The sequence below is a fragment of the Orbicella faveolata genome, unplaced genomic scaffold (assembly GCF_042242905.1).
Source record: "Orbicella faveolata isolate gen_17 unplaced genomic scaffold, um_ofav_v1 contig_1, whole genome shotgun sequence".
NCBI classification, from domain to species: domain Eukaryota; kingdom Metazoa; phylum Cnidaria; class Anthozoa; order Scleractinia; family Merulinidae; genus Orbicella; species Orbicella faveolata.
In genome coordinates, this window is record NW_028301536.1 from 22,631,863 (window position 1) to 22,646,840 (window position 14,978).

At 39.1% G+C, this 14,978-nt stretch overlaps 2 protein-coding genes across 5 annotated transcripts in view; one reads left to right on the plus strand and one right to left on the minus strand.

The window, feature by feature from the left end:
* Window positions 1-14,978, minus strand: part of LOC110066199 (tachykinin-like peptides receptor 86C) — a 26,676-nt gene continuing 11,698 nt past the window's right edge. Inside the window, exons 1-2 of one of the 3 annotated variants that reach the window (XM_020773403.2) lie at window positions 8,736-8,812; window positions 1-2,708 (exon numbers count right to left, since the gene is read on the minus strand). In XM_020773403.2, the coding sequence (XP_020629062.2) occupies window positions 1,572-2,702 (1,131 nt within the window). In that variant the 5' untranslated portion in view covers window positions 2,703-2,708; window positions 8,736-8,812 and the 3' untranslated portion in view covers window positions 1-1,571. Of the gene's footprint in view, window positions 2,709-4,877; window positions 5,094-8,735; window positions 8,813-14,978 lie in introns of those variants that run through there. The other 2 variants (XM_089296114.1, XM_020773402.2) reach the window with 2 other exon arrangements.
* The window catches only part of LOC110066197 (adhesion G protein-coupled receptor L1-like), a 23,183-nt gene continuing 19,682 nt past the window's right edge, over window positions 11,478-14,978 (plus strand). For both annotated transcript variants that reach the window (XM_020773397.2, XM_020773399.2), the window contains exons 1-3: window positions 11,478-11,846; window positions 11,940-11,976; window positions 13,968-14,366. In XM_020773397.2, coding sequence (XP_020629056.2) covers window positions 11,787-11,846; window positions 11,940-11,976; window positions 13,968-14,366 — 496 coding nt within the window. In that variant the 5' untranslated portion in view covers window positions 11,478-11,786. The remainder of the gene's footprint in view (window positions 11,847-11,939; window positions 11,977-13,967; window positions 14,367-14,978) is intronic.

The window sequence follows — 14,978 nt, forward strand, 5'->3', positions numbered from 1 at the left end:
TTTTCTTTTTTTTTTTACCTCCTTGAAGTTTAAGCGGTGAGCGTGCGACGTGACGGTAAAGCTGAATTCATATTGCTGTTCTTATCTCAGTTTACTGTCATTTCGTGTGAATCGAGAGTCTTGGAGACTGACGTTTTCTTTTCTTTTCTTCATTTTTTTCATGTTATCACATAGATCAGACGCGGCACGACTTGCATCCAATCAGTCTGACTACCTTTAAAATTAATCACTTTCAGCTGGTGATATTAGCCCTTATGCATATTTGTGTCAGACGAGATAATTTCGCGCCCAAGCCGACTTATGCATACGAAATTCACGTAAAAGAGGTTTATAGATTCAGTTGAGATAAAAACATATCGCGAACGTTTCAAATATTAAAATTGGTTTTAATATATCTATATTTGTCCTTTCAGGGAAATTATCTTTAACATACATGTATTCAAAACCAAAAGGGATAACTACGAACAAAAACAGCCTATAGTGTTTAGTATTGTGTTTGTTATTATTTCATCCAGGAGTTTGACTGTTGCGGTGAAACAATTGTAAAACGAAGAACAATACTTACCGATACATGACAGTTTTTTTCTTTCTGTAATTTAAAACGAATTTACTGAGTTCATCAAGGATACTTAAACCGGCGATGACTTTGGTGTATTAATACCGTGTACAGTGCGAGTTGAAGACAAATTTAATAAAAAAAAGCCACGTAAACAAATCCTTGCGACGAGAACGTAAAAGGAAATTAGAGGCTTCGCTACGACCCTTGCTTTGTTATATTAAAAAAATGTGAAGAGCTCGTGGCAAGGCAAAGAATACAGGGTGTTTATTACCCTTGATTTTATTTTATATCTTCTCCACTAAACCACCTCTTGTCTACCCTCGAGCAATTTTCATTTCTGTGTCAAATACAACTAGCTGAAGGAAGAAACATTCTACTAACAGGGAACTCCAATGGCTTTACACATATACTGCACTTTAATGTTACAATTTCACTATAGTCTCACTATTTCATCAAATGCTTTGAACAAATCAATGCTAAATATGCAACAGTTATCGAGAGCCGGCAAAATTCTGTCTCATGAAATCATAAATTTTGTCCGTAGTTCGATGAATCACAATTAATAAGTCGATTTAGTGCCCCTCCCCTCCCCACCCAGTCTAATACGAAGCCTTACCCTCTTTTAGTAAGTGCCACTTAGCACTGTCAGACGTCTGTCAGAATAGTTTATCATAATTGATTTTGCCATAATTAGGTCACACCCTGACCACAAGAAACGTCAACAAGATGGCTGTTCCCGATTTTTTTCTAAACCGTCGTAAATGTGTACACCAGTAATAAAACCTACTATTAATGCGGTTATGCACAACGACCTGAATGAGTCTGGCTTTAAACTTCAAGTTGTTATTGAGGTATTAGAGTTACATTAGCCCCTGGGGTGTTGTTTAATCCAGTCATTATGGAGGATTTTGTGTAATCATTAGCATGGCTATTAGTACTACTCCCGAGACAGTACAGGGTAATTCCGTTTTAAATTTCATTGTTTATCTGGTGTTCGTTGAAACAAAGCCGATTACAGAAGTACCTGCTCGGCTGTCATGGCCTGGTCGTTCTCTTCTTGAATTTCTAGTCGTTTTTTCGATGTCCGTTTTACAGTCAATGGCATGTGTCCATACCGGCCATCTTTAGGGGATTCAGCGATCCATCGGCTGATGGACTGAATAGTTGTCGCTTTGAGTAAACTTCGAAAATGCCGACTAAACAGAAACCAAATCCAGGGGTTGATGGCGCAGTTGGCATGGGCCAGCCAAAAAAACGACAGAGGAAGGTAGGCCGGAAGTTTACAGTAGGTCTCTTCATCAAATGATCGTAACAAGTGATTAACATGGACTGGAAACCAGCAGACTGCAAATATGACGACTATAGCAATAATCATGCCTACTACACGTTGATTCTGCTGCACGATTTTGGATCGGGTGTTAGTCCCCACGGGAAGTTTACTTCGTCGGCGAATTCTACACGCAATAATGGCATAACAAAACACCATGAATATTAGAGGACATGCATAAAGAGCCACGAACTTTATCATTTCCTCTACTGCCAAAGACTTAAGGTTTTCTTCTGCGTCTTCGCTCCATTTCCTGATACAATAATACCTGCTATCTGAGCCTTGCTCCGATCTAAAAATGTAAAAATATGGGATGCACAATAATCCTGCCAATACCCATATCAATGCCATAGCACGTTTGACACCTCTCTTCGTGAGCGGCCTGATAGTTGCGTGTGCTGCCATGAAGCGGTCCAATCCCATGACGACAACGGTTAGAATGGATGCGGCGACGGAGAAGCCCACCGAGAAGTAAGATACCTTACAAGTTATTTCTCCGAATATTCCCGACACCCAGAGTCTACCAATGGTCAGGAACAAGATAAACACGAGTGAAGCCGACGAGGCATTCATGATATCCGCAATCGCCATGTTGATTATCAAAAAGTTGAAGGGAAATTTCTTTCTTGCTTCTTTATCACTGAGTACAACTCGGATCAAGAGAGAATTTCCGACTAGAGAGGAGAACAAGATCAAGACAAAACCTATGATTACCAGATTTGTAGTGATGCTACTTGCGTTTTCAAATGCACATTTGGGTTCCCCATGAGTAGAGACATTTGCTGCTGACGAGTTATTTGTTCCACCCAAAATCATAATGATCTGTAAAGGTGAAAATAGCAATTCAACAACAGTCGTAGACTAAGTAGAATAACATCTCCCGAGTGACATTTTCAATCAAATTTTAAGATAAACATCGATGTAAATAGACTCAACTTGATAACGAACAGAGTTGTTTGTTTCAAAATATCAAAGGATGTATTTACGTCTAAATCGCGTGCGTAAGTGTTTGACGGAGACGATCTGTCATTATAATTGCATGACTTCACATTCAAATACTTCAGCACAGATAACCCAGTCGTCATCACTTCGTTATCGGATGAAAACCGCTAGGACTCTCCGGCTCGTTCGGATCTTAAACATACGTCTGCTTAGTTAAGCGGCAATATTTTTAGTAGACTAACCAGTAACTCGTTTCTCTCTTCATTTATGAAAACACAACCAGCTATCAACCTTCCCTATTCCCTTCGCAAAGATTATTTTGAGATGATTGACATAGTTGTTCGGTTGTACAATTTTGCTTAGTATTCGCACACCTCGAACGTTACAAAGAACGGTGTGAAAAAAAGCAAACCGTTTATTTGCTAATGTAAATAGTCATAACAATATCGAAGATTGATTCCGCAAACGTATATTATCGATAAGAGGTTGATTTACATGAAAAAGCGGTTGAGCCTATATTGATCGATATTTCACGTTCGATTGTTCATAAAAGGCCTCCGGCTAAAAGCAATTGTTCAGCAAAACCACATTCAATTTGTTAGCAGTGTTAGCGTGGAATTCTTGGTGTAGACGCTGATTATCATAGAAACTTGAAGGCCCTCAGCGATTCTGATGTCTTCAACACTAAACTAAAAGTAAAATAAATTGTTTTTACAGGTAGTATAAAAAAGCACAATGTTTTCAACTGACTCAGTAGTCTGCTGGACTGAAAAATCGCATTTCATGGGTAACTAAATTCTGCCAAATTACAAGAACTGACAGGTTTCATTTACAGTTTCACACTTTCATAGCTATTATGATATTTCTAAGTGTTTCCTCTTCATTTTATGAATGTAAAAGCACCCAAATATATGCCACCTAACAAAAACAAGGCAGAGAAAAATGCATACTACATGCAGTTTCACGCTCACCTGCCACACAGTCTGATCCGCTTCGGTAGATAAGCCCAATTGAGGACTAAAAGGCACTTTTCCCGAACTTTATTTTTGTGTCAGCATATGATTACGAGATCGATATGCATTAATCAAATAGCAATTAATTTAAGGGAGTTTTTAGAAAATGTCAAACCCGTCTTCATGCGGTGTGTGATGGTCTAGTGGGCGATTCACTGATGCTGGCGTCTTCTTGCTCCAATAAATCGACTGTACAAATTGGACTATTTGACAGAGATGAATTTCTGTTCCACAAGAACGCCCACATCATATTTGCCTGCTCATAGTTTTAGTTTTAGCACCGTGAAAGTAAAATATCGTTGTTTGTGACATTCAATTAAGCTTACCACTGGCTCAAACAATCACATTTTGATCAGTCCGCCAGAGATCAGAAGACTCACCCACATCAGGGTTCGTCACAGGTGCAAATAGAAGTAGCAGCAATTTGGCTTTGTTCGATGCAATGTAGATCGTTGAAAGTTATTTATTTGACTGTTCTGTTCTACTGATTTTGCTCACATTACAAAAGTATTATCGTAAAAAGTTCGATCTCTAGTCTGTTTTGTCTGTGAGTGGCCAAAGTCGGTAACAATGAAGAATCGAAGGGATAAACGAACGAGTAGTGGAGTATTAGTTTAATGTTATTTAAATATCGAACGTGAATTCCGAAGATCCGTTCTTTTATAGATACAAGCGTAAAGTTATTAGTATAAATACAATCGAATAGTTTAGAAGTTTGATCCATAACGTTTGAAGAATACTGTATTTCGCTTAGTTGGTCCACGAGATGCACGCAACGCAGCGCTGACCAAATATTACATTTACGTTTACTTTCATCACGTTCATTTCACGGTCCATGTGAATCTCGACAGAAGATTATCCAAACAAATAAAATGTTTGTTGTTGAAGAAAAGCACGAACAACTTATCGTCGACGAGTTAGCGTCACAAGTTAGTGTCACCTCAAACCTTTCTGTTTAGATGACACGGAAAATAGATTTTGGAGAATGCGTTTTCACATCAACCTTACTCATTCGAGTTGAAACTTATGTACTGACCTTGCGTTTTGTAATCAACTGTGTCTTTGTCAGAGAATCTTACAAACTGTTCAAATATCAGATACAAGAGTACAAGGTATTGTGGAAGCAACTGCACCCAAGTGAAAATACGTCTCCTCTAAATTCAATTATCAGTCAACAGCGATGAAAATAATTACGGAAACAAAAGGCACTCAATTTAGTGTAAATGGTCTGCCCACGGATACTGGACGTCATACCTAATGTAAACAAAATGTAAAATCTTTTCTGACTCTCACTCGCCGGTTGTCAGTGATTTATATCCATCTTTAGCAGGCACAGCGCGTTCTATTGGAAATCTACCAAACTGATTGGTTCACCCATTGTTGCTTATTCCCTGAGAAAATACGATCACGCGCGTTAGTGTTATAAACTTAAGGAAAACTATTTTAAATTTTGGCTTACAGAAATAGATAACATTGTAGGATTTCAGTGGACTTAGATCCTTTAGAGTGTCAACTAAGACAATTAGACTACTCGCCCTCGTTTTCTATAAGCGATATGGTGATGAACCTGGTAGAAAAATCGCGCTCGTATACTCGAACTGTCAGTTTGATCGATCTGAAACTTTCACATCATCCCTTCCTGTTTTAATTAAATCAAAGTGGCTTTGAGGACTTTGAGTCACTGAACTTTGAAAATATATCATCTGTAACCACCGCGCTACGTTTTTAATCCATAGGTCACAAAATAATTTTTATATCGAGTTCAGCAGGGAGAAGAAAAACGAATTTAAAGCTCACTACCATTTTTTGAGAACTAGCGCAGAACACAACCGTTATAAAATATATCAGGATACATTATACCGTGAAAGCACCTTGTCTAAGACGTTACATAAGGTAACAAACGTGTCTCGTCCGATCACCAGAGTTAAGACCTGTTCGGTATCCCTGGAGTTTGCTCTGTTCGTTCAATAGCTCAGCTGTTCAATTCATACATAGGCGGACTTGTTCCGCCCGCAACAGACTACTTTTCCACTTTATTAAACTGCGAGATGAGTTGGTGAAATGGATTGGGTTAATGCTTCGCAATTCATAGATCCGTTCCGGAGTTAGTGTAAAGTCTTTTCTTCTTTTCATCGACGCATTTGTTATATCATTTCGCCATGTTCATGTCTATTTACAGTACCGTAGCAAAATGAGGGTATGTGTACATGTGAAAAGGTCGTACTGGTGCGAATTTTAAACCAATATGACCGCGTGATTTCATGCCGAGTATACACGAAGGGACCGTTTTTGATCATTCCAAGTCCTACTGGCTCACATGACGCTCTTTTGTATGACGAAAATGTGCAACCTTTTTCAGTCTACGAAGAAACCAATTTCCTACCGAAATGAGTGGTCGCTCATAGTTTACATTGCTCGCATGATAGCGGAACTAAAATCTCGGTACGAAAGTCATCCGGAAATCGAGTGGCGACACCTTAACGTAATAAGGTCACCATACTGATTCGCGGGTCCAAAATCAGCTGGTTTTATAGCGTTCGGTGGCAAATGAAGAAAAATATGAAAGTTGTATTTTTTCCGACTTAACGTTTCCAACAAAACGGAACTCATATATATCTATGAGAAATGTTTGACGCTGAAAACCAAGACCAACATCTGCTGACGTGCCAGTCAGTCATCGTTTACTGTTTGGCCGCTCTCGTCATTCGCTGTTATAAACGTCGCTCAATTCCGTCTAAATTGAACGCATCTTCTTGAATTTTGGTTTCCAGCAAACGAGAATGTCCCCTACGTAATTCTTGCCACTATAAACTATAAACAAATGTAAGGTTTAGGCACTTCAGTTTCCTACAAATAAGCGCCCATAAAAGAAGTTCTGTTTGCGCAACGCTGTAAGAAACCTAGGCTGGGCCTCGTACTGAACACCTTTCGTCTATGGTTATGAATTGCGCATTGAGTAAACTGAGTCGCAACTGGGAAATGCATCAAAAACAACCACAACAAACGAACAAACAAACAAGAACAAAGAACAAACAAACAACAGGGTGTGTTCGTAATTCTCGATTTAAATACGATCCATGCCTTGCACTTTTAAAAACACATATCTCTATAACATTCTATGTGCGATTTCTGATGGGTAAGTGGGTTGAGATTTTTAACACCCAAAATAACTCAGTTTTACAGTTACAAATTTACGTATTTTTTATGTCCCAAATTGTACATTTAAATAATACATGCCACATCACTCCTTATATAAGTCTACTTTGCTAACGCTGAAATATAAAGAAATGAAACCAACATACATTTATACACCCTCTATCAGTTTGGTCATAGCCATTATCAAATCGAAATTCGTGCTTTCTATCCACGGTTATCACGAGCTACCTCAGTCTGTTTCTAGATACAACAATTGAGGAATCAACTGCTATATTTTCTATAATCAAAACGTAAGCAGGAAACGCAGATATCTGCAGCCAAAATCAACAATCTTCTTATTTACAGAAAATGATTAGTTCACAGTATCGCTGACCTAAAAGATTATCCTGAGTGAAAAAAAAAACAAAAAGCAAATGCAAGAATAGAAGTGTTTGCAAATTCACCGGACGCCGGCGGTTTTTGCGCCGTGTTCATTGGCAGAAGTAGGAATCATTCACCGAGTAACTCAAAATCGATCTTAGACCTCGAAACTCGAAATTCAAACTTAATTAGCAGAAAATTTCAAAATGTGACATTTTAGAAGTGTTCCGGCCCAATTAAACCCTTTGGGATTAGTTTAAAAAAGCCGTTTCCTTTCTATTGGAAATGTAAACAGCAAAGTGCCGATATTGAACACATCTTACTTTTCGACCAATCCTTTTTCCGAGCAATCGAGAATATATTTCCTTTTAAAGCTTGTCATCAAGAGATGAGCTATCAGTCATTTATTTAAAGCTTTGTTTATACACTTGGCGGTGCCATCAAATTGGGGAAATTCGTTTTTGCCCGATTGTTTTCCGTCCACCTACGATCATCCGGTCACTTTCTATACATAGCTCAGAAAATGAGGAGAGAATATCAGCCCTGATCTAGTGTTTGGCTGCTGTCACTTTCTTATCAGCTCAAAATTTGGAAAATACGATACGGTCTATTTTGTTCAGGTTTATTTCGTATCTTGTTCGTTTGCTTTGTTAATGAACCATTCACCGTGGGAGGGAATAAATTTGCAACGTGTTAGATAATAGGCCGACGCTCAGTGATGACGGCTGCGTTTCACTTTGTGGACTCACTGCTGTTAAGAAGAGTGAAAATGCCACTGTATTGTTTATACTGCAAGCCGGAGGCGGTCTTAAATAGACAGTGGGATGATCAGAAAGTGGCGACAACATCAATTACAAATAAAACGATGCTTGAGAATACGTATGATCGTTTAAGTAAAATCGCTGAAAAAAATTACCTTGCTGTTAAATTCGCGCTAATAATCTTGTATTCTTCGTCAATTTTCAAACGTTTTGACAATTTCAAGAAAATTTTTTTCCAATCAATGGGAAATTTTATCTCTTGTATACTTCCTTATTGCAGGTGTCCAGCTTATGCAAAAAGGGTGATTTGTCTATCAGCCCAAAAATGCAATGATCGTAGTTTTGAAAAGAAATAAACCTTACAAATAATGCACTTATCACTTTTCATCGAACAGAAATTGACTTCTTACTTGAGCGCAATTCTCAACGCGCTGTTTGTTCGCAATGTTGTTAAAAAAAAGTCGTTCTACGGTGCCTATATAATAATACACTTGGATACTGTTGCCTTCCATTCGAAATGTTACTAATGCGGCTATTTGTCTACTTCAATGTAAATCGACGGTTAATGTTATGTTTAGCTCCATAAACAATTCTGGTCAAAGAACCTCTTAACCTACCTTGAGCTATTGAACTGCCAAGTCTTTTCTCAGTGCTTTCTCAGGACCACACTGTTGTGTAAATTTAATTATAACAGGTTACCTGTTAAAGATTGCTCTCTACGCATGGTCTTTTCATTTGCATAACAATCAGTTGAACATGGAAGCGAGGCAACTTTGAGACAAGCTGTAAAGCTGTCGAAGTTTGTTAGAGTTCCTTGTTCGGTTAACATGTAGCATGTATAAACATTATAAACTAATTACAGGTTATTAAGAAACCACAAAAAAATAATAATTAACCAAGTCTCAGACTAGAGGGATTGCGACAAAGTTAAACTATTTGCTTGCTAAATCCGTTTTGACATCAAGCTAAATACAATAAAGGCTGCAAACTTTTCGTCATTTAAAACAAATTACATTTTGAGCCAGACAAACGCAAATTATTTCCTCAAGTTGTTTACTTCTACTCACATGGCCTCAACGGTGCTCTTACGGAACCAGGGAAGTCCTTTTTCGTATGCCATGTTTTATGAGATTTCCTCGAGTTGTATATCTTTCAGACTTAACTGAATTTTTTAGTGACTGCGGAATGTTCCAGAGAGTGTGCGTGTGCCCATCACTTCATGTAATTTTTTAAAATTAATTTTCATCTCTTTTGTAAGGTATCATTTTACTTCAGTTTTGTTATTGTTTCACTCATTTGTCGACAATACAATGGCTTCAAGATTACGGAATATTTCCAAAAAAATAGTCTAGTCGAGGATTGGTAATTTACGTTGTATCATTTCTTCCGTGCAGTCGTAATTTCGTTCGTTCGTCTCCGTTCATTCGTTCTATCGTCCGTTCTACTGGATTCCTGGGTTCCTGGGTTCCTGGGTTCCTGGGTTCCTGGGTTCCTGGGTTCCTGGGTTCCTGGGTTCCTGGGTTCCTGGGTTCCTGGGTTCCTGGGTTCCTGGGTTCCTGGGTTCCTGGGTTCCTGGGTTCCTGGGTTCCTGGGTTCCTGGGTTCCTGGGTTCCTGGGTTCCTGGGTTCCTGGGTTCCTGGGTTCCTGGGTTCCTGGGTTCCTGGGTTCCTGGGTTCCTGGGTTCCTGGGTTCCTGGGTTCCTGGGTTCCTGGGTTCCTGGGTTCCTGGGTTCCTGGGTTCCTGGGTTCCTGGGTTCCTGGGTTCCTGGGTTCCTGGGTTCCTGGGTTCCTGGGTTCCTGGGTTCCTGGGTTCCTGGGTTCCTGGGTTCCTGGGTTCCTGGGTTCCTGGGTTCCTGGGTTCCTGGGTTCCTGGGTTCCTGGGTTCCTGGGTTCCTGGGTTCCTGGGTTCCTGGGTTCCTGGGTTCCTGGGTTCCTGGGTTCCTGGGTTCCTGGTTTCCTGGTTTCCTTCGTTCCTTCGTTCCTGGGTTCCTGGGTTCCTGGGTTCCTTCGTTCCTTCGTTCCTTCGTTCCTTCGTTCCTTCGTTCCTTCGTTCCTTCGTTCCTTCGTTCCTTCGTTCCTTCGTTCCTTCGTTCCTTCGTTCCTTCGTTCCTTCGTTCCTTCGTTCCTTCGTTCCTTCGTTCCTTCGTTCCTTCGTTCCTTCGTTCCTTCGTTCCTTCGTTCCTTCGTTCCTTCGTTCCTTCGTTCCTTCGTTCCTTCGTTCCTTCGTTCCTTCGTTCCTTCGTTCCTTCGTTCCTTCGTTCCTTCGTTCCTTCGTTCCTTCGTTCCTTCGTTCCTTCGTTCCTTCGTTCCTTCGTTCCTTCGTTCCTTCGTTCCTTCGTTCCTTCGTTCCTTCGTTCCTTCGTTCCTTCGTTCCTTCGTTCCTTCGTTCCTTCGTTCTTTTTCTGTCTGTTTGAACCCCTGGCTTCACTAGCTTTGAACTTGTTCATAGTTAAAACGAAAGAGAAAAACGCAACCAAACATGGATTATATACTTCATTTAAAATATGCTCTTGCTTTCTCCCTTTGATTCATCGAAATTCCCCGAATAATTTAGCGCCATCATTGTCAAAGGAAATGAATTTGCAAGCAATTTATTTATCGGTCAGTGAATAACACCAAAAAGATACATGGAAACAACGACAAAAGGCTGCAAATGTAGACTGGACAGTATTATAAAGAAAACTTTCTCAAACTACAATGTTCCACAAACGCCAATAATGTTTGGACCTCGGAAACTGCCACTCTGATAAACTAAAATACTGAATTCGGCTTTATTTCGTATCAGTGATGTCAAACGTTATACAGAACCGTCACTACGATACTTGATATCACTATATTTTTTCTCGTGTGCTGAATTAGATCAGGGTTGATTTATTATAAATAATGAAACCAACAATGAAAATAAACTGCGTTAAAAGTCGAAGGGAAAAAAAACACTGAAAAAACAAAATACTTCCATCACAAAAGATAGAACTTTAACACCAGTCAGTGGTTACGAATGCGCCTGCATTAAGGACAATACTATCTGCGTTATACCATCACATTATATAAGCTGTTTGTTTTAAAGGCAAGGTACGTGTATTTCATGCATAAAATGGGCCAAAAAAACATGTGGCTAGTAGACAGTAGAAATAAGATGTCATTTACCAATTAAAGCCTAAGGCATGCCATTTTTTTTTTCTTTTTCTTTTAATGTTCCTATAAAACGTTCCATTTCAATCCATGCCTATCGCATTTCTAATTTTGGTAGAGATTGCCATTTCGATTGCATCGAAGAAAAAATGTTTCAACTGCAGCTCTTTCTTAGGACAGCCTTTCGCACTAACTCAAATTAAAAACGTTCAATTCAAATGGATGCCAAATCAAACAAAAACGAGAATGTGTCAGCTGTGGAAACTATGATTCGTCGATGTCCACTTTACATCGAAGAGCACGTCTTCTTTTGTACACAAAGCAAATCTAATATTATTGTTTTTTAAACAGAACGACGGGGACTGGCTGGACTGTTCGCACTTGGCACTTGGAAAGGATAAATATTTAAACAGTTGATTTCTTCAACGCTTCCTTTCACCTTCACGTACACAATCCTACCAATCAAACGAAAGGTAAGCTGAGAGTGATAATAATTAATTTCAATTTGGGGTCGGTGTTGAAAGGAAAGCCGGGGAAATGGATACCCAGAAAATTTTGAAGCAATCATTCTTAGCGGTTCTTTACATCTTAACTTTGGTAGGTAATCCTTCAATCCATGGTGACATGTTTTAAAATAGCAGAGAAAGGGACAAATTTCTCCTTACTTAAGAAGTGAATTTTTTTGTATAGGTTACCGTTGGCGTTGGTGAGGTGAAATTTCATACAGGTAGGTTTATTAAGGGGTATTTTACAAAAATCTAATGGATTCAATTAGGTCCTAGCTAGCTTCATTTATAGCTCTGAAATTAGACGTTTATGGCAGCCTAGAATATTGTAATCTTAACAGGCTTTGGTTCAATGCTGAGATTAAACTTGTGGCATAGGACATAACGTTTATGCAGCAAAAATTGAAATCTGTAAATCACTGCAAGGCCCTTTCCGTATCTTATAAATAACCTTTTTTCTTTGAATGTGTTGCATATAAAATAGCTTTTAATCATCATTTCCTTCGTCGGAGGGCTTTTGTAATCTCAATTAATTTTACTGTTTTCATAATTTGACAGAGGCCATCTTGGTAACCTAATTATTTCAAGGTACTGAATAACAGAAATATAATGAAAATTAATTAGGCTGAACACGCCTTACTTCACTTTTAATTAAAGCGTTCGTACACATTGAACTTGGGAGTATGTTACCCCTATTCGATGCATGTGTCTTTGCCAAAACTGTGCATGATTTAAGGAGATAACGATCGATACAACCAGGAAGTAAACCGGGGTCTGTTTGGGAAGGGACGATGCAATAATCCTATCTTGCACTGATACGACATCGCTGACCAGATTCAGCATATCTTAGCAACAGGTTCTTCGATAGACGAAAAGCAGTCTTTTTTTTCGCTTGTCGCAATTCTGCAGTCTCTCAGAGATCGCATTTTTACCTCCAAAAAAGCATCATGCCTATTCTTTCCTGGAACACTAACCATAGCTTGACATACTATCGATCGAGTCGCAACTGAGAGGCGAACTGATCAGGTGTAAGAATTTCGCATTTATCAGGGTGCTTTTATTATCAGGTACCCATTTGTTTTATTACATTTCATATTGCCTTGCAATGGAAAACCAAAAGCCATGTATGCACTGTGAGATTCAGTGTTCACGACAGTTAGGTGCGAGAGGAGCATTTCCAAAAGTATAGATTGGATCATGTAGTACTTCCTGCTACATCGAATGGATTTCCTAGACCAGATAAGTTATTTTTCACAACTGCTTTTTCAAAAAAGCTGGAAACGTTGGGCTTCTATTGAAAAATAGAACATACACATAAAGATACGCGCGTTTGAACCACACACAAAATGAAAATGTACCTATTTGATTTTCGTAAAACTTTTTGTTGGTTGGACACTCAGTAGCAGCGTCGGGTTTCCCTATTGACTACTTTAGAAGTGTCAGTCTCGGGAACCAGTGAAGTTGTCGACAAATAAGAAGAATCACAACAGCTTTTCCAACAGCTTATTTTTTTTTCTTAGGAAAAAGCTAGAAGGGGACAAAAGCGGGCGAGAAACTGCGCGGGGCGATAGAGCAACCTGCACCCTCACTTTTTAAATCCCCAATGCTTTTTATTTTGTTCGCGCCCTAGTTTGAAGATAGCAGAGCAAATAGAAAGTGTGTGAACAGACCAGAATTACAATTCTTGTTTCCAATCAAAAACCCGCCGGAAGGATGTCACTTCACATTGTCGCCATCTGAAAACGTACCCTATATAATTAAAATCACTGGTTCATACAGTTGAAACTCAGAGAACGATTTCCCTTGAAAAGACTCGTTTTCTTTTTTTTCTAGAAAAGAGAGTCCTAATCTTGGGTGGGAATGTTTTTTGAAGACCGACGCAGATTGTCGATGTTTAAATCCATTGACAACCGCTCTTTGCAAGGTTGACGACAAAACAACCGGTATACATTTTTTGTTGGTCGATGATGTTATTTCCATCCATTATTGGACGCTCTGTTGACTTGCAATGAACAGAACTGCACCACAGGATAGCAAATCATAAAAGGCTCTGTCCGGTAGTAAAAGTGGTTATAGCTGTGATGCATATTTTAATGCAAAGAAGAGAAAGCCCTTAGCATTAAACCCATCGGTTGGCTTTTGTTCTTCGCCCCACATTTTTAGGTTCAGTGTACAATGTGCCATTTTCGTAAATCGTTTTTCCCAAACATAGCTGTCCAAGATGATGTGCTGTACAACTTCTACAACAAAAACATCACTACTTGGACTGACAGTGAAAAACAATGCAGAAAAGATGGAGGACGACTCGTTACCTTGGCAACCGAAAGAAAATGGAAGTTCATTACGGACGAAATTCAAAACCTTTCCAATTCAGCAGATAACGAGTGGTTCATCGGCTTGAAAACAGGATACAGTCAAAGAGAAAATTGGCAGTGGATCACCGGACAACAGTTGACCAACCCACACTGGCAATATCACGAACCGTCAGGGGATGGGCAATGTGCGGTTATTGCTAAGGAGTACCCCAAAGGAACATACGGGAAATATAATGACTTGAGCTGCTTGGCTTCCAAAGCATTCATTTGCGAATTCGAAGTTAATACAACCACAGGTAACAACATTATATTAAAATGGCACGGTTAAATTTGTGACTGGGGGAATTTTTATCCCTGGGAAAGGTGTGACAAGTTAAGTATAACACATTTCCCCAGCATCTCCAAATTTCACGATCGAATTCAACTAATACTATTAGTTTCAGGAAAGTTGAAAACATCTCTGGAGAAAAATTTCACATAAGCGTTCAAGGATGCAAGATTGAATGAGTGAATTGGCATCGCTAATCGTATGGTTATACTTGAAAATTCTCTTAAAATTGCACTAGGCTTTAGGAAAGTGCAATTTGAAAGAATTTTCAAATATCACAAGTAGTGTAAATCCTTAATTGCTTGAGCTTTCATACGATTCTTCATTTATTATATGACTGAGAAAATTACGAACGCGTACGCGATAATTCGCGCTGCAGTGCAAATTTAAAATTAACGATTAATTGACCTGCTCTCAGCCAATCACAATGGACTAGATTTCGCAGTCATATAAAATTAGACAAGACAATCGAATTTCGTCCGTTAAATGTGTGCCTGAGTTTGTAAAAGAAGATTGTTATGATTCGAATTCAATTTTGGCACTATTAAAAATGCTAGTGTGAATTTAGCCTTTCGCACTC